The 18,391-nt window shown below is 36.5% G+C and overlaps 2 protein-coding genes across 4 annotated transcripts; one reads left to right on the top strand and one right to left on the bottom strand.

Moving 5' to 3' along the window:
- Positions 1–193: 193 nt before the first annotated feature.
- LOC146551172 (tyrosine-protein kinase STYK1) lies at positions 194–6,691 on the top strand. Of its 2 annotated transcripts, none has more exons than XM_085259050.1 (10): positions 194–370; positions 531–614; positions 917–1,060; positions 1,219–1,392; positions 1,479–1,660; positions 1,754–1,837; positions 2,040–2,257; positions 2,418–2,458; positions 2,597–2,693; positions 3,215–6,691. In XM_085259050.1, the coding sequence occupies exons 2-10, from the start codon at positions 566–568 to the stop codon at positions 3,384–3,386; spliced, it is 1,161 nt and encodes a 386-aa protein (XP_085115176.1). In that variant the 5' UTR covers positions 194–370; positions 531–565; the 3' UTR covers positions 3,387–6,691. The 2 variants fall into 2 exon arrangements, with proteins under 2 accessions (XP_085115176.1, XP_085115175.1); XM_085259049.1 differs by having other exon boundaries at positions 195–370; positions 1,192–1,392.
- tmem269 (transmembrane protein 269) lies at positions 5,353–13,386 on the bottom strand. Of its 2 annotated transcripts, none has more exons than XM_085259053.1 (7): positions 13,160–13,386; positions 12,595–12,646; positions 9,529–9,676; positions 8,887–8,984; positions 7,717–7,860; positions 7,404–7,604; positions 5,353–6,949 (listed from the first exon to the last, which is right to left on the bottom strand). In XM_085259053.1, exons 2-7 carry the CDS (start codon positions 12,623–12,625, stop codon positions 6,840–6,842), a joined length of 732 nt encoding a protein of 243 aa, XP_085115179.1. In that variant the 5' UTR covers positions 12,626–12,646; positions 13,160–13,386; the 3' UTR covers positions 5,353–6,839. The 2 variants fall into 2 exon arrangements, with proteins under 2 accessions (XP_085115179.1, XP_085115178.1); XM_085259052.1 differs by lacking the exon at positions 13,160–13,386 and adding an exon at positions 12,783–12,976.
- Positions 13,387–18,391: the final 5,005 nt, after the last annotated feature.

Below are 18,391 nucleotides of genomic sequence, written 5' to 3'. Positions count from 1 at the left end.
AACGCCCGTACCTGTTATCTACTTTGTCTTTCATATTTTGTCTGATGAAGCAGAGACACATTTCTTGTGAGATGTGTGTGTGTGTTCATCACAGTTTAGTGACTAACCTGTTTTGGTTGCATTAAGTGTGAGCATGACTCCTGTTAATGTTATCGTTTCTGTTGCTTTGCTAATAATTAACAGTCAGTCAACTTTCCAGCGCCACTCTCCGGTCAGCGCCCTCACAGTGCCGAGCCTGTATTCTGAAAAGCCGCTGATAACAGCTGTGTTATTATGATTTCTTTTCTCTTTTTTCCCCACTGCTGTTAATTTTTATATTATAAGGTCTGTAAATGTTTGTTCACCCGCACAATAGAGCCTCTGGTGTCAGGTAGGAAGACTAATTTTTAACATTTAGACTGTGCGTTGCTCGTTTTTTGTTTTGTTTTTTTCATTTTCAAATGACTTCAAAGTTAATTAGTTTTACTCAACACCGGAATAAAATTCTCGACTGGCAACCCTTGAATTGCTTTTGTTGATACGGTCTGCAGATTCTCCCACATTTGAGAAATGCGACCTGCTCCTAATGGACGTGGACACAAAATGTAGCAATGACACCTCTCTCTGTCCATCCTGTAAGTTTTAAACATGATAATGATTGCATTGCTATTAGCTGGAAGTTCATTTGCCTTGTATACACGACAGCTAGAGCATTTGACCCCTTCCTGATTTCTTAGTTTGTTGCATGTTTGTCACAAAGACAAAGATTACCGGGGTAAATACAAAATGCAGTTTTTAGATGATGGTGTAATTTCTCAAGGGGGAAAAAGCTATGACAAACGACCTGCCCCTGTGTGAAAAAGTAATTGTGAAATGGTGAAAGCAACAGCGTGTACTTTGAAATGTTCTGAACCTGCTTCTTTAACTTGTTTTGTAGATGAAGAGTCATCAGGCACACTTGCCCTCATTATAATCCCTTCCCTGTTGGCTCTGAGCACGGTGTTAGTGGTGGCTCTCATTTTTTATACTCTATGTAAAAATAAAGAACGACGACACAGGACTTCACCTCATTTTAAAAATGGTAGGAGCTGCAATAACTATATGTCAATTCATTAAAACAGCGTGAAATCCTTTAAAAATCTAACATATTTCTGTTTGAGTGTCTCATAGTAATGCCAAGTGCTTATTTACTTATATTTGCCCTTGTATCAGGCCAGCAGATTGTATCCCTGTCTACAGCTTCTGTAGGTCCTCCAAAGGTCCCGGCAGCTTTAGATCCCTGGGAAATCCCAGAAGAGTGTGTTCTTGAGGGACTAGAGTTTTGGCAGACTGGTTGCTATGGCCCCATTTGTAAAGGTCTGCTGAAGAAGAAAGGTGGAGCCTCTTCTGTCGTGGTGGTTAAGTGCCTTCGAGGTACTGTATAAATCTGATATAAAGCAAGGGTCATCACTGGAGTTAAGCTTGTCCAGTTTTTATTCTATTAATTTAATCCCATACAGATGCCTCTGGCAAGCCTGAAGCTAAAGAATTTGTTGAGTGGCTCCTCTTCTGTGCTTCAGTGTGTAAACATGAAAATGTGGTGCAGATGCTGCACTGTCACACCAAACGTCTACCCATGTACCTGGTTTTAGATGCCTACAACCCAGGGAATCTCCTTCACTTCCTCTGGACACTTAGAAATGTAAGTGATCCAAACCTTCTACCTATTCAGTGGCAAAGGCAATCTTCAATTATTCAATGTATTGCAATGACAAGGACTTATTTTTAACTCCAGAACAATTTAAGCACTGCAGATCCCTCGCAAAACTTCTCTGAGAGGTCAGTGTTTCTGGTGGCAAAACAGATTGCAGCTGGCCTGGTGAGTCACTTTTTTTAGACCAATTATTCCCAACACACAACTGAAATAAAACGAGTTCATTTTAGATGTCACGCCCTACAGCAGATGACATTCTGCCATTTCTTCCCCCCAAGATGCTGGAAAGTGTTGTTTATCTTGAATCTTGAATAACTGTTGCAACAAAAAGATTGACATGTTTAGCTGTAATTGGATCCTCCTCCAGGATTACCTGATGTCAGAGCACAGGCTGGTGCATGGTGATGTTGCTGCCAGAAACATCTTAATTGGCCCAGGCCTCTCGGCTCGAGTATCTGGCCTGGGCGTGGCATTTGAAGGACGCAAAATGGATTCAGCAATTAGACAAAGGGCAGCAAAGGTGCCATTGAAATGGCAGGCTCCAGAGCGGATTATGATGCTGCTCAGTATCGACAGAAGCGACGTGTAAGGGCAGAGTTATGGCTAAGGAAACAAAACAAAGACACACGATATATATTTTTTATTATTCACATTTTTTGTCTTTGCTCTTGTATGTGCATTACATGCTTTAAAAATCATGTTTCTATGAGTCACAGTGTTTTGTTTTGTTCTCCCCGCACACCAGGTGGTCATTTGGAATCCTACTATATGAACTGATCACTTTAGGTAAAGTACTGTCATCTTATCTGCCAAAGTTTTATAGTACATTTCTATCTTATCTTAATCCAAATCTACTAATTACTACAATCAAACCATTAACAACATTACAGAGCTAATAAAAAATGCTTTTTTCCCATACCTCAGGATCCCCTCCATACCCTGAGCTGAAGCCTTCAACAGTGCTTCCAAAGCTGCAGGCGTCTTATCGAATGAAGAGACCAAAGAACTGCGGTGGACTTTTGTACGTGTAATTCACCTAAAAGCAAGCAATAGACAGGGACGTATGAACAAATCTGTATGGAGTGTGTGTATATATATATATATATATATATATATATATATATATATATATATATATATATAAATACATGCATTAAGTACAGTATAGTCAAAGTCAAAGTCAGTTCAAACTCACAAAAACTGCATTAAGATTTAAAGTCCCTGCAATGAGGATGAGTTAAAGATGCAGTTTGCAGATTTGATAATAATTCAGATGACAAGATTGACACTCGTCTTTTCATGTTTAATATAAAACTGCTGCAAGAAGCTATCAGGCTTGTCTAAGAACCAGCACCTCTAAAGCTCACTAATTCACTCAGTGTTTGCTCAGTGTTTACCTCTAACTTTAAAAGTCTTTGTGACAGGCTATCCAGGATTGTGATTGGTTAGCTTCATATGATAAGCAGCCATGACAGTGATACTGATTTGCTTGTGAAACAGATGAAATGCAGATGAATTCTAAATGTCTCCATATGTATTTAGGTATGACCTGATGAAGTACTGTTGGATGTGGAGCTTCAAAGAGCGACCAGCATTTTCAGCCATCATCAAGCTGTTTGAGTCCTCGCTGCACATTGCTGATACAACACCGATTTGTATTTCTGAGGTCATTGACATAACTGAATATAAGAGAATGGCAGGACTGATCGAATAGACCTACGCTCATCCGCCACTTTCTCGGGTATACTTGTTGTTGGGGGCAAAACAACAGGTGCTGGTTGATGCAGTTATTGAATCAGCTAATCACATGGTAGCAACTCATTAAATGTAGGTATATAAGAAATAGTGAAAAGTCTTTCTGAAATTCAGACCAGAAGAAGAATCAGAAGAAACTATCACATTTTGACTTTAAACATGATATGATTGCCAGATGAGCTGGTTTGAGTGTTTTACTAGGATTTTACTATTTTACTAGAAAAATAAAGATACCCAGTGGGGGTGAAAATGCCTTACTGATGACAAAGGCCAGAGGACAGGTTGCTTTGAGATGATAAGAAAACAGCAGTAACTCAAATAAACTAGCACAGCCAAGGTATGCTGTGAAGGCACAATACACCAAACCCTGGAGTGAATGAGCTGTAGCAGCAGAAGATCACACCAGGTGCCACTCCTGTCAGCTCAGGAAACTGAGGCTACATTTCACACAGTCTCTCCAAAAGTGTACAACAAAAGATGGAAAACTGTTGCCTGTTTGATAAGTGTCAGATTTTGCTACAAAATTTAAATGGTAGGGTCAGAAGTTAGTAAAAAAAAAACCCTCTAAAGTGTGGATCCATCCTGTCTTGTATCACCTCGATAGCCTGCTGGTGATGTAATGGTGTCGGGCGTATTTTCTTGAAACACTTTTGGCTCCTTAGTACCAGCTGAGCATCATTTAAAGGCCACCTGAGTATTGTTGCTAACCATGTCAATCCCTCTATGACTACATTGTGCTTGTCTCCTAATGCCTGCAATGCTGAAAACTTCAAGTCATCTCAAAAATGTTGTTTTTGAACTTGACAATGAGTTCTCTGTATTCTAGTGGCCCCCAGTGGCCACTAACTCTAAAACCAGTAGAACACCTTTGGGGACGTGATGGCCCAGAAGACTAGCATCATACATGTGCAGCCAGAAAATCTGCAGCAACTGTGTGATGCCATCATATCAATATTGACCAGAATCTCTGAGGAATGTTTCCGGCACCTTGCTGAATCTATGTCATTAAGAACTCTGAAGGCAAAAGGGTAAATTGTCCAGTGAGTGTATGGTAAATATGTCAGTAACATTCACATTAGAGATCAATCACAATTTATTAATAACCGTGTATGGGTTTAGTTGAGACGTTGATAGCAATCCGACATGGTAAAAGTGACTACAGGAGTTCTAACATTTCCAGTTCAGTAAAAATATAATGAATCAAGACAATAATTCCAAGTATTATTTTTTTTTATTAATACAGCCTTGTGGTCAAATTGTACAGATCTAAAAGCACAGATTTTAGTAATACTTGAGAACTTTTCCACTATCTTTGGGCAAAGTACAGTTTTTGTATCTATAATGCTCTTGGCATGCAGACATTAATTACTGTGACTTTACAGTTTCAAAACCAGAAACACCCAAACAGAAAAGCTGAATCCACCAATGAATGACAAGTACATCTGCGCTCAGTTCACTGTCGATTTTAATCGTAACACTGGTTATCGTAAACCATGTCGAGAATGAACTACAGTAATTTTAAATCATAACTGAATCAGAAGACATTACATTTGTTTTTGTTTTTTTATTTCTTAACAAAGATCTTGTGTTGTAAAATTGTGCTCCACTTGATTATCATTGCTTCAAATAGCTCTTTAAGGCAGAATAATAGGGATAACTTAAGTTCCAAAAAGCTGTGGCTTACAGAAGACTGATTAAAGTAACTAAAATCACTGAACCTAAACTGCGAGTGATTTCATACACCTCTGAGTGTGAGCTCAAGGATGATGGTTTTTTAAAGGGCGGGCAACAAATCATAATTTGTGTAAATTATGATTTGTTGCCCGCCCTGCTATCTTTAGGCCTGAAAACAGACACATTCAACTGTTACTCTGTGCTCACATTTCATCGGGCTTCTGAACAAATTGGTACAAAACTATATAATCTTCTCATTTCAATTCAATTTTATTTATACAAATCACAACAACAGTCGCCTTTATATTGTAAGGTAGACCTTACAATAATACATGCAGAGAAAAACCTAACAATCATAATCATTTGTTACTCACAATGCAGAGAGGCACTAACACCCACTGTGAAACACAATGAGAGATTTCAAAAATGCGTTCTTACTAAATAAGATCTACAAAACAAGTGATTTGTCTCAGATCAGATATATACTGGCCAATATCATCACACACATTATTTCCTCCACCAGCCTCTTCGGGTTTAATGTCTGCTGCACTATGCTTGTGATCAAACTCAGCACTGACTCTGACATTATCTTACCTTTAAGTTGAAGCAGAACGTGCAGTAATTTTACCCACTAGATGGCAGGAAAGGTTTGGAAGCCTCTCTAAGGGTAAAGTCACACTACATGAGGCAGAAAACTGCTGGGGATTTAGTATTTCAACTTGACTCCTTATGCCACATAAGATGTTCTAAAGACACCTGTTGTGACATCACTAATTCATCACATCATTACAGTCCAGTGTGGATTTACTTACTATTTAAACCATAATGCCTCTTAAAACAGAGGCAAATGCATATAATAACCCAATAAAAAAATAATCACACATTGATGAAATAAGGGAATCTATTGCATCATATAGTCTTGAAGCTTAAATAAAAGCCCCTAACTTACAAGAGTACTGGTCAGTAAGTTATTTAAAACATATATTCAAACAGCAAATCAAAATTGTGAAGGACACTACAATCATATTAAATAATTATATTTTCCTTTATCACTGGATTTAAGACCTCTCCGTAAACGGTAATGATCTCAATCCAAAAAACAAACGTTAAAAAATATAATTTCAATCAAAATGGGTCTACTGGATGAATTAAAATGACTTTGTTTTAAAGTATAGATGCAGAGAGGGCATGAAATTCTGAATCTCAATGAGATATTACTTTTGATTCATGGATTAGAGCACATACCTACATAATTGTTACTATTTCAGTAGCCATTTCTTTAACTACACTCAACACTATGAAATAAATATTATTAAGTCATTTGCGATAAACCACAACAAGTTAGAAGTAAGAAAATATTGGAAATATATATATTTTTTAAAATAATATTTAGAATCATACTGTAGATGTGCTTGCTGCCATGTGCTCCCAATACTGACCAAGATTGGATTAATACTGAAGAAGGGGGTTTAATAGATGACAGGATGAAGGTTAATCCTCACCAGTAACATAAAATGCCTTGCTAATCATTCTTACTGATTTTAGGTTCCCTCAGAGGTGTCATCTAAAAAAAACAAAACAAAATAAAAACATTAAGCAGAGTGCATGCATGTGATGCATGAATTAGCTTGAATCCTCCACAGCAGTAAGACGCAGCAGTAATCTGTAAGCCTTGGTTCACCTGGACGGGCTGAGGTAAACCTGTTTGGGAGTGTTTTTAAGCGTGCCAGCATCCCTTTTACACTTTACTGCTCCATAGGGATGTTGGGAACAAAATGTAGGAGACAGACCACAGCAGGTAGTACATACACGCAGGAGGGAAGGAAGAGCAGAACAACATGATGATTCCTGAGAATAAAAACACAAAAAAGAAACTGAATGTCTGCACGAAATGAAGGTGTTGCACTCATTATCTGGGCTTCAATAATGTTTTTTTCCCCCAACACTTCTTATTAATATCGAGGTGTTTACTAGATGCTTTGATCTGCAGAATGGACTGATTAGCCAGCATTCCATCTTTATCACAGCACAAAAACATTTGAATGTGGAACAGCCAGGACATTTTTTCCAAAAAGCAGCTTCAATGAATTTAAATTCAAATTTTGGCACAAAGCGATCTAAATTTACATTTGGACTGGGATAAGTTAAATAAATGTTTCCTTGTGGTTAAGTTTAGAATTCATAAACACATGCAGTAAGAGGCTCAAACCTCATTAAGAATAAATAAGTAAATAACAGTAAAAACATTTATAGGTTTTGGCAGTTCCGGTTAAGATTTTCAGATTCTTAAAAATTACTTTACCTCCAGCGTAGACTACTTTCTTCCAGGCCTGCGACTCCAGCACTCTGTCATGAGGGTAAAAGTTCTGGCTGATCATGAAGAGGATCATGGCAACTGCAATGACTCGGAGCAATGCCATGTTTCCCCCCGACAGCAAAGAGGCACTTGCCAAGATGGCCGACGAGTAAATACAGGGCAGGCCACGATACATGAAAGGGATGCCTATGAGGAAAAACAACACAAACTATGTCCTTACTTTGCAAAGTGATGATTGAAATTAAAGACTAAATTGAAAATGACAGTGTTAAATAAGACTACATTTTTTTAAACTTACCACTGGAGAAGAAACAGAGGCGGACAAAGACAGAAAGGACGTAACACATGCACAGGATGTTGTCGAGCAGATCAGATGTTCTCAGGAGCAATGACGTCGCAATCCCAAAGGTCGTGAAATCAGCAAAATCATCTAGCTTTGCACCTGAACATGAAAAAGGAAGGTTTGGCATGTTTGCTGCTGATAGCTGTACTAATAAGCTTTAGAAAGGCTTGTGTCACACTGCTTCTATTAGCATAGCACATTAATCGTGAAAGCCACAGTAGATGTATTATGTCTCTTCAGCACTGATCTTTGCCAGTGCCATGTCATGTGACAGCCGTGCGGTGAATGTGCAAAAATTTCTCAAGTGGAAATGTCAGTGTCAGCCCAACAGGCAGGCATTCTATAAACAACATTCTCCACTGCCTTATCTCTTTATCCCTCAGGAGCACATAGCATGTTTTCAGCGGATGAGGATGAGGTGATTCAGGCCACGGCACAGATGAACGAGGTGGAATTCCACAGTCCAGGGTCAACAATTTTAGCAATTTCAGATATGCCGAGAACCCAAAGCAACAGGATAAAATAGACAATTGGGCCATGATCCCGTGGAATTAGGCTGCTTAATCAGAAAGTTATTGTTCATTTGACAAAATACGTGGGGGGCACAACAACACCCACCTGCAAAGTCATGCAGAAAAGGCTTGTTGAGACACAAAGCCCCCTGCAATGTGCAATGTGCAGCCAACAATGTATTGTGATGCAACTGAAAACTATTTTGGGATCTCAGAAATTAGGAATTTGCAGACTGGAAGCAATGTCAAAGCTATTTATACTTTCCCTTTTACTATGAGGCATTGGGCTCTTTTGTAAACAAGCCACAAATATAGTCCTTAAAGCGTAAATATGCAAGTATTTAAATATGCATTCATCTTGTCTTGTCTAGAGCACAGAAATAACTTGAAAGAAGTTAACTTGATGAATCTCAAATAACATTGCATAAATTATTCATGACTCTTCTGTTGGAAACATAAGAAGAGTTTTCAATTGCAAAGGTTCCCTTTACTGGATCTCTTTGTGTGGCCAAATTAAAAAAGCTCAGACAAAAAGATTGTGCAGCAAGCCCTGCCAACACCACAGTGGAAGTGTATCTTTGGTAAGTGCTATTGACCACAACACTCCACTTACCCAGTGCAGAGCATGCATTGAGTTGCCTGGCAACTGCTCCATCTGCCAAATCCAGGAGGTAGCCAATCAGAACGAGCCAACACGCAGCGTGATGGTGCCTGAACAAAGCCAGTCATTGTTAGGTTGAACAATTAAGTAAAAAGGGTTAAATGTCTGCAAGTTCAAAAGTTCTGACAATGTTAGAAAAGTCTCTTTTTTTATATACAGAAAATTGCCATTTTTGGGAAAGCAAACTGTGCCTTTAAACTAAACCTAGAGCGGCTCGTAATCTGTTATAAATATTATGATTTTCCTTGATGGGCTAAACACAGGATGTTAATAACATTGTTGTTTGAAAACACAAACAATAAAACCACAATAATAATAATAATAATAACAATAATTGAAAACACTTATATGTTTGCTAAATTATAGCTCAGCTTCTGAAATACTACTTTTATTTTTTCTGTTGTGTTTTCTGATTTATTCCTGGGTTTTGTGAAATTTTGATTGATTTTATTGCGTTGTGTTTAATGACTAAAGTTTGGTTATTGATGCACAACATCATTCATTTCCACACTCATTCACATAATGATTCCTCCTTACAAACTCCGCCCATCCAGCAGCTGACAAGTAAAACCCATTACTCCTTTATTTACTCACCCATTAAGGCTGCTGAGAATCGAGGCCATGCCCATGACCATGTTGGCAACTGACAGTGCATTAGCTGCATTTTTACGCGCAAACTCCTTGATCTGAAGTTCTGTGGCCCGATCGCTCAGAAAGAGTTTTTTGGTGCACTGAAAGAAACCTGAGACCAAACGATAACAGCAGTTAGTATTTTTCTGTGTTAGGTCAATAATCTCTGCTGAGGTTTTAGAAAAACAAAAGCTAAAGCCCTACTGACAGAAGACCACACCAGATGGCATGTTGATGCAAGTGTCTGAATTGGTATAGTTTACTAATCATATTTTGGGATTTAGACAAACTTTAGTTCGAGCACAAGAAGAAAAAAATGTAACAATTCTGAAATGTAATCTTAAACCTTAAGTATACCATCTATTACTTGAAAGAAAAGAAGTATTTACACACTTTATCATGGGAATCATAATGCAGGTCTTTTAATTTTGTTTTTTAAAGGAAAATATTACTCCCTCCTCTTATGTAAAAGAAATGGCACTTACCAAGATGCATGATTATTGGCTGGAGACCAACCTTACGATACATTCATCCCTTTTCAGATCACTACAATGCATTTGTTACTGTACATTAAGTCAGGTGTGTGCAGCCTACCGCATGCAACATTAAGGACTGCCTCATTATCTGCTTGTTATATTATCATTTATACTAATGAATCAAACATATTACACATGTTTAACTGTAGCAAAACGCTGTCCAAAATCACATGCAATAACCTCTAAGATCAAAGATAGTATTTGAAAAATAAATAAGTCAATAGCATACAAAATCTGAACAGGATGAATGTAAGTGTTAAAACTCAAATGTGAACTCGTATCATGGATCAAACACACACAAATACTGGTGTGGGGAACAAGTATGGATACTTAGGGGACTACTACATACAGCCTTGGCTACAGTGAGAGTGAGTTGGACTTACTGCGTTGACACATACCAAACAAGAGATCAATTAGCCTGTTAACTCTGGTCAAAACAAACTGACCTTACACAAGGACATGGCAGCAGCATTCACACAGCTTAAATTAACATTAATATTAATAACACAGCAGCCCAGGCTTTAATGGGGACTCTGTCATTAAAATTAACCTGCAACCCACCTAGTTTCCTAGTTGGTTTGTTTTTTCATTATATTGTCAATATTAATAGTTTATAACCAGATTCTATCAGTTTGGATGACTAGGAAAGCAGTATATAAATGCTGTATAAATTCACTATTTATACATAACGTTTCTCATTGTTGTAATTCAATTACATGGTTCTTTATCTTTTCCTGTATTTTGCTTGATACAGCAAGTCAGTACTCAGACCTTTAAGCCATTTTATAAGGGCTTTAAATATGGTCTGTTAAAATAAGGAACAAGTTTAACAGTGTTTATAGTTTTCAGGTCTGGGACTGTTTAGTTCAGCTGCAACCATTAAACAATGTCAAAGTTTGTAAAAAAAAAAAAAAAAAAAAAAGCTGATTTATTTTGAAATTAAATAACTTTTTTTTTTTATCAAATATAAACAAGTTTAAATTAGCATTCCCTGTTTATTCAGGATTTAAAATTTAAAGCTCAGACAGCATTCAAAGAAAATACAAACAAAAATATAAGACAGAAGGATGTTTCAAATACTGTTTCAAAGCAATGTATACACTATTAATATTGATAATATAAGCCCCTGCAGTTCAACAATTGGAAATAAACTGCATTTTATGAAAAACAAGCTTGCAGTATTAAGACTACATTCACTATTGCAGTCAGCAACGTGGAATGACTGCTGACACAGCTTCTCTCCAGCCCAAAAACTCCCCCTCAAAAAACAAAAACTGGCCCCACAAATTAAAAAAAATAAATAAATTCTTTTCTATCTGCCTCCTCTTTTGTGAGCTTTTTTTTTTTTTTTTAATATATATTTTTAAAACAAGTCACAGTGCTGTCCAAGACAATATGCACAGATAATGACCTGCAAAGCTTCAATATATTTAACCCTTCAAGTGTTTTTCACCCTGAACTTCCTGTGATTCCAAAGCCAGGCGAATTCAAGAGACTCTTCATCTGAAAGAAAACAGCGTATGAGACACAACAGAAAGCCAACAATCACTTGCACTTTAACTTGACAGCATGCTTTTTTACTTTTCATTCAGAACTTTAGCCTAGATTGCAATTTGGTATTTAAATTACTATCTAAATCTTTTTTTACAGGAAAAACAAAGCACAACAGTTAATGCAGATAAGATTCTGCATTAAATCGGGAAATCATGGAATTGCCAAGCTTCCCATATAATCCAGTTGGTTAACTTTTGTCACCCTAAGCATCATTAGAGAACCACGCATGCAGCTTAAACTAGCTAAAAGATTTTACTGGCAAGTTTTAATCTAACCACTCAATTCACTCTCTTGGTCACTAATAAAAAGAGGAGAAAGCCAGAGCCAGAGATGCACTGTCAATTTCAAACAGGTCTCTATTTCTGGGTTGCCCCTAATGAGTGCAAAGCATGACGGGAAGACCTTTGTTATGTAATACCCTATGTTTCCTGGTAACAACTAAAAAGACCAAATGGAAAACAAGGAAAACTCAGAGCTCACGATTCACAAAGGTCGATAATCTTAAGTGAATGCACTGGACAATTTAAACTATATACTTTTTAGATTGAATGTGTTCTGAAATGTTGACATATAGTAAAAAAATATATGGTGATGAATTTACAATTAATGCATAAATGATGCACAGCTGTTAACGAAGGTTAACTGGGCATACTGAATATGGTGTGGTGCTAAAGTAAGCATTATAATTAGTATATGTACAAATTATAGTCAGTATACAATAATGAACAATAATAATACTGAAGTTGTAACACGAGAAGAAATTTCTCCTATAAAATGTGTTGGTCGTGCTGTGTATGTTTATAAAACTTCTGTCCAAACATCATCATATTTGTTTTCCAGCCCAATTTGATGCCAGTACACCTCAGCTTCCATCCCTGACACCCATGCTGAGGTGTACGGTAATCCAGATTAAGAGAAGAGAGTGAGAAAGGGAACCTACCAGAGGAGGACGTCAGGTGGACCATGATCATGTCTGGCTCAAAGTGCAACAACTGAAAGACAAATTAAAATAAGAGTATTTTTATTACACATACAGTACTGTTCCGGATATATACATCCTTATTTATAATTGCAGATCTACTGGGACTATTTGAGAATTGAGATTAGAAACGATCTTCATAAACATACCAAAGATCCTAAACAAATGACAGCCATGCAATATCCCTTTCTTAAATCCTTCTGTCTGTTCGTTCTAACTAACAGGACCTTCACATCTGGTCAGCGGAAACCTTAATGCGCAGCGCTCTATCCTAAGAATCGGACAGATTCTGCAGGGTCAGACAGCTCCATCCTTCAGAACAAACACATCCCCGACGACTTGAGAATAAAATACACACCGATCTTAAATGTGTAGAGGTGTTTGAGTCCCCACCCCCAGCATCGATGTTTGAGCAAGATGTGCAACTGCGTCACAACCAGCTGGACAAAAGCCCAGCGAGCCTAAAATCTTGGTATAAAATGTACTTGTTTCATCTAAATTTCATATAAAATGCGTCACATCTTACCTTCGAAGGAGCTCCACTGATTACTTAGTGTATACAAATCAAAGGATGGAGAAACGCACGCACTGGGATCCTATAATCTTATTTTTCCTCGTTATGTATTTTTGTTCTGTTTTTCAGCAGATCAATTTGAAAATGAATTTAACGCCTGAGTTTAATGCTGCCACGGCCTCAATTTCACAGTCATCACACAACCGGTTACCTGTCAACTTCCCAGCCACTTTTTCAGCGGGTCCTTTTAAAGTCCAAGGATAAGTCCGTTGGAACATTCCACCGGAAGTGACGCCCCTGTTGTTTCTGGATTTTTCTGAAATAATGTTGCTCAACTCTGTTGACGGTTACCGCTGAAGTGGAAGTGACATTGAGGAAAAAACACATGTATTATTTATTTATTTATTTGCATGCTAATACGACGTGCGAACACAAGTTAATATGTAACAATATGGAAACCTCAGTGATTACAAGGCTATCAATATTTCAGTGACGCAAAGCTGTGGATCATTGAAGCAAATATGCAACACTGTTTATTATCTAAATATTTTTGTTTGTTTGATGACTTTAAGTGGCTGCTTTTCTGTTTGCAACACGTTTGCATATTAACCTCTTAAGCCCCAATTACTTAACATTTCTGAGGCATTAAGCTGTCACAATGAAAAATAAATTATGAAACACAATGAATGGAGAATTTCTATTTTTCTTTACATGGAATTAATTTTTTGTTTAAAATCAATTAAACTAATGCACACATCCATTTATGTGCTTATGAAATCACCACAAGTCAAAAATCTTAACAGATAATACTAAGTGCAATAATCCTTTCTGTCATCGTTGTATTTTTACTCAGTTGTATATAGTATTTGTATTTGTATTCTATTTTTATCTTATTGTATATTTATTTTATTTTATTCTACTGTATATAGTATTTTATTTTATTCTATTCTGTACAGTTGTGTACTGTATTTATTCTTATTGTATTCTAATTTTTGCCTCATAACTTTTGCACTGTCCACTTCCTGCTGTGACAAAACAAATTTCCCACGTGTGGGACTAATAAAGGTTATCTTATCTTAACACTGAGTCATATTAGGATTTAGAAAGTGGTGTGCTGTCTGACTTTTTGTCTTTGCTAACTGCCTCCGCTTAGCATTTTTTCTTCTTTTCACTGGCAAAGAAAACTCTAAAGTCAAAAATCATTGTTGGTCTTACAGGTGGCTTTTGAAAACCCAAAGCTCACTATTTACTTAACCCTAAACTGAATAAGTAATAAAATAAATAAAATAGGTTTTTGTTTGCTTGTGTGTTCGTGTTTTTTTAAATTATTATTCTCAGGTTTGTTATAGTGTATTACTGCAACACATGATATAGTCATTATAGAGTGACATAAGTTAAGTGGCAAAATGTTAACAAGTGACTCTAAATGTACAAGCTCTACCTTTTCTCAAGAAGTCCATGTACATGAATTCAGTTTACTTAACAAACTCACTTAAGCACAGATTAATGAAGCATTCACTACTGTGTGTGTGTGTGTGTGTAATACAAGTGTAAATAGACAAATGGTTGGGATTTAATGTTTGGGTTGGACATGATGTTCAAATTTATTTTACAACCCCTACAAACAGAGAACACATGAGCCGTGCGTTGTTACACATACCCTCTGTTGCTGTTACCAATATAACGTTCAATGAATACTGTGACTGTAAAAAACACAACTCGAGAGATTTTTGTTTTGTTCTATCAACAAATCCTCACCCTTTAAAAAGGAATGCGTCTAAATGAATGAGCTGACGCTTACAGTAACCACAGCTTTTCCTTGGTTTTCTTCCATTAACCACATGCTTGCATACATGTTAGGGGGCAGAGTCTACATTTGGAAATGTACTTACAGTTAGGTGCACATGACTTGTGAGACACACAATATCACTACCAACTGTTTATAGATCAAACTTTCCATAGTGTGTCTGCAGTGACATGAAAACATGAGACAGATCACTCAGTGAAAATATACCAAAGGCAGTGACGTACAAGTTGTAAATTTTCATTTTGTATAGATATATTATAAAATATTCAATTTTATAATATAAGCTTCCACTGGAAGAAGGAGTGATTTACCATATTGTTATTAGATTTATTGTAAAAAGAATAAGTTTTTGGACAATAGTCTATTCTTTTTTTAATCATTTTGCCTCTGTTCACCAGTGGATTTTAATAAATAGAACCGTTAAGATGTGGTTGAAGTACCAAAGTTTGAGCTTTAATGCAAGGGCTGTTACAGTAATATTGCATTAAGTGCATTAACACTAACTCTTCATAGACACTTCACTGTACTTATCAAAACTTCGGCACTTATGCACTCCATATTGTGCATAAATGCCATTTTGCACAATATTCATCTGCTGACTTCTGTATTTCTGTATTGTTCTGCTCATATACTTATTCCTATATTTCTCAAATTTCTTATTCTTATATTTTGTATTGTTTTTTAGGTTAGTTGTATGTTGCTTGTGAAGCTTGCACACAACAATTTCACTCACATGTACTGTACCAGTAATGTGACAATAAAAGTGATTTGATTTGAACTGTTCAGGTCTTACAGCTTCTTTTTTTTTTTTTTTTAATTAGAGGCTCCAGAGTAGTTGGACAATTGACTGGCGAGCACTTTCATGGTCAGGCATAAGAGGGGTTAAAAAAAGCAAAATAAACAAAATTATAGAAAAAATAGGAGCGGTCAAATCAGAAACCTAGTTCATTCTTAATAAGAAGAAATGCCTTGTTTTCAGATTTGTTTTCCATAATTAATATAACCTAATCACAACATCCAGCCAAGTCACATTCTTGAGGAGATATGCTCATCATGGTAAAACTCTTCATTCAAGAGATGTCAGTATGCATGTAAATACAATTCATTCACAGTAAGGTGCAAACCACTTTTTACACTCAACTACATGGATTTTGTTGTTTTTAAGAAAACAACTTATACAAAAATGCAAAAAAGTTTTGGACAGATGAAGACAAAGAATAACTTAAAGTAACTGACACATTATCTGTCAAACATGGTGAAATAATATTACAGCTTGATTGTTGAGTCCAACCTCCTCAAGAATGTTCTTGACTTGACATTGTGAATAGATTTTTATTATTTCAGGAAAAACTTCAGCAAATTCTGTGTGTTCCTTCCTTTTAAGAATGAGCTAGATTATTTGTCCATGCCTAAACTTTTTTTCTGTCACTCTGATGGGTTTATTTAGGTTTTTCAGCCTCCTTCATTTGCACCTGGCCATAAAACTGCTTGTCAGTCAACTGTCCAATGACTTTTGATCCTCTGCAAATGTATAAAAAAAGGGGCTTTAATTCCTCAACAGTTAATGCCATACTTGTAAAAGCCCTTCAATTAAAGCTCAAAGTCTGCTCTTCAGTCACAGTCAGTTCATTGTGGTAGTGAAAGGAGGCAAAATTATTAAAATAGGTCTGATCTGAATTGTATTCCTTATTTTTTTGAGTTTATTATTGGAACTAATAATATACATATTGAGAGTCTACAGTTTGCTTGTTACTCCCTTTGCTTCATATTCACTGAATAATCTGTTTTATGCTTTCATGTCACTGCAGAAACACTTTAGACAGTTTGATCTATAAACATCTGGCATTGATGTTGTTTGTCTCACAACTCACATTTGAAAAATGTCAGCCTTCATGTGTTCAGAGATACCACAGACATGACTCCTGTGGCCTAAATGGCCACAGGCTGGGAGCAGATGTGACTGTGATATAACATCTACAAGCAGGAAGATTGTCCATATCAAATCACTATGTTTTGCAAAAATAAACAGCTTTTGGGATATGACTCAAACAGATTTTTACATCATAGAGGGACGCGTGTATATTACAGTCTTATTCAAATTTTCTTCACTGGTTTTCTTGACAGATATGAGATTATGAAGCTAAAGCTAAGCTAAAAAAACCATGATAAGTGAAACATGAACAAGATTCTTCCAGATTTTTACTAGTTGTGTAGTTGTTTCCATTTCACTGGTTGAATTGCTTTCATCACCCTCATCTCATAGTTTATTACTGTTCATCAGCTGTGTTCTTTCTCTGAGTTTATACAAATAAAACTACATTTAAGCAAGAACACAGTTTAAGTTAAGGGCACCACAAACATGTTCATAAGAGTGTAATAAGTTAAGATATTGGATGGAGTTTTGATGCTGATGATGTTTTTAGTGTTTGTTTGTTTGTACCATATGTACATGCTGTTACGCTTTGTTGCTTTTAGTGAAGTGGAATTAAATGCAGAACAAATAAAAAGACTAGAAACAGATATATTAGCAGTTCCATCGCAGCAAACACAGAAGATATCTATCCATCCATTATCCATGTACACGCTTCACATTTTGGGCCACTGGGAGCAGACAGCTGTCCCATCATGCATTTGTTACACCCTGGACAAATAGCCACTCTCTGACACATTTTTAATTAAAAACAAAACAAAACACGTATATCACTTAATACGAAAGTAAAAACAAACAACTGGAGCTATTAACCCCATTTTCTAATCCTCAGAAGTTCCTTTACTCTGCATTTACACAACAGAAACCCACAGGTGGTATCATAACTACAGAAAAGACTATAGACTGGAATTATTTAGAACATTTTATTACTCACAGATCAAATAGCTTACTCTACTAAGCCTTCTATAATGTATGTGTGTATGTGTGTGTTTGTTTTTCAATAATTTCACTTCAGTTTTCTTTCTAGAAATTATCCTGATTTTCTTGCGTTGTTGTTGAATATAAACCCAAATATCCACCTGTACTTGTTTTTTTTTAAATTTGTTTTAAAGATGCATTTATAGTTGACAAGTACACACTGTTGTTGCTTCAACCTCACTGCTTTGCAACACAAATTCTCTCCGTGTGTATGTGTGAGCACTCCAGTTTTCTCTTCTAAGGAAACCATAGCTCTCAGAAAACTCGAACACATAATCTTAATCACTGCACAACCAGTTTAAGATATGTCTATTCACCCTCCCACTCGAGACATTTTAATAACTATTTTATTTTAAGTTACTTAAGAGAAGGATTTTGACAATAGTTGGCTAAAGGACAATCAATGTTTGGTATAGTCTGAACTTCTGGACTGACGTACACGCTCCTCAAGTCCTGCCATCTCAGGTCAGTAGGTGATCTGACAGCCCATGTTTGGTGACAACCTCATCAAAAAAGACTGTGCAGGCTG

The sequence above is a fragment of the Mchenga conophoros genome, linkage group LG20, assembly GCF_057382185.1.
Source record: "Mchenga conophoros isolate Kocher_MC1m ecotype Shallow Benthic linkage group LG20, M_conophoros_male_GT1.1, whole genome shotgun sequence".
In the NCBI taxonomy this organism is placed as follows: Eukaryota; Metazoa; Chordata; class Actinopteri; order Cichliformes; family Cichlidae; genus Mchenga; species Mchenga conophoros.
Note: the sequence above shows the minus strand (reverse complement) of the source record. Positions and strands in the feature narration are given on the sequence as shown.

What these genes read in the sequence shown, in the direction of transcription:
- LOC146551172 (XM_085259049.1), top strand. Translation starts at nt 566, where the DNA reads ATGGACGTGGACACAAAATGTAGCAATGACACCTCTCTCTGTCCATCC. An exon ending in ATATGAACTGATCACTTTAG is followed by an intron (nt 2,459 to 2,596) that starts GTAAAGTACTGT and finishes CCCATACCTCAG; the next exon opens with GATCCCCTCCATACCCTGAG. An exon ending in AAGAACTGCGGTGGACTTTT is followed by an intron (nt 2,694 to 3,214) that starts GTACGTGTAATT and finishes ATATGTATTTAG; the next exon opens with GTATGACCTGATGAAGTACT.
- tmem269 (XM_085259052.1), bottom strand. Translation starts at nt 12,809, where the DNA reads ATGGCTGTCATTTGTTTAGGATCTTTG. An exon ending in CAATGCATGCTCTGCACTGG is followed by an intron (nt 7,861 to 8,886) that starts GTAAGTGGAGTG and finishes TTTCATGTTCAG; the next exon opens with GTGCAAAGCTAGATGATTTT. An exon ending in CCTCTGTTTCTTCTCCAGTG is followed by an intron (nt 7,605 to 7,716) that starts GTAAGTTTAAAA and finishes TTTTCCTCATAG; the next exon opens with GCATCCCTTTCATGTATCGT.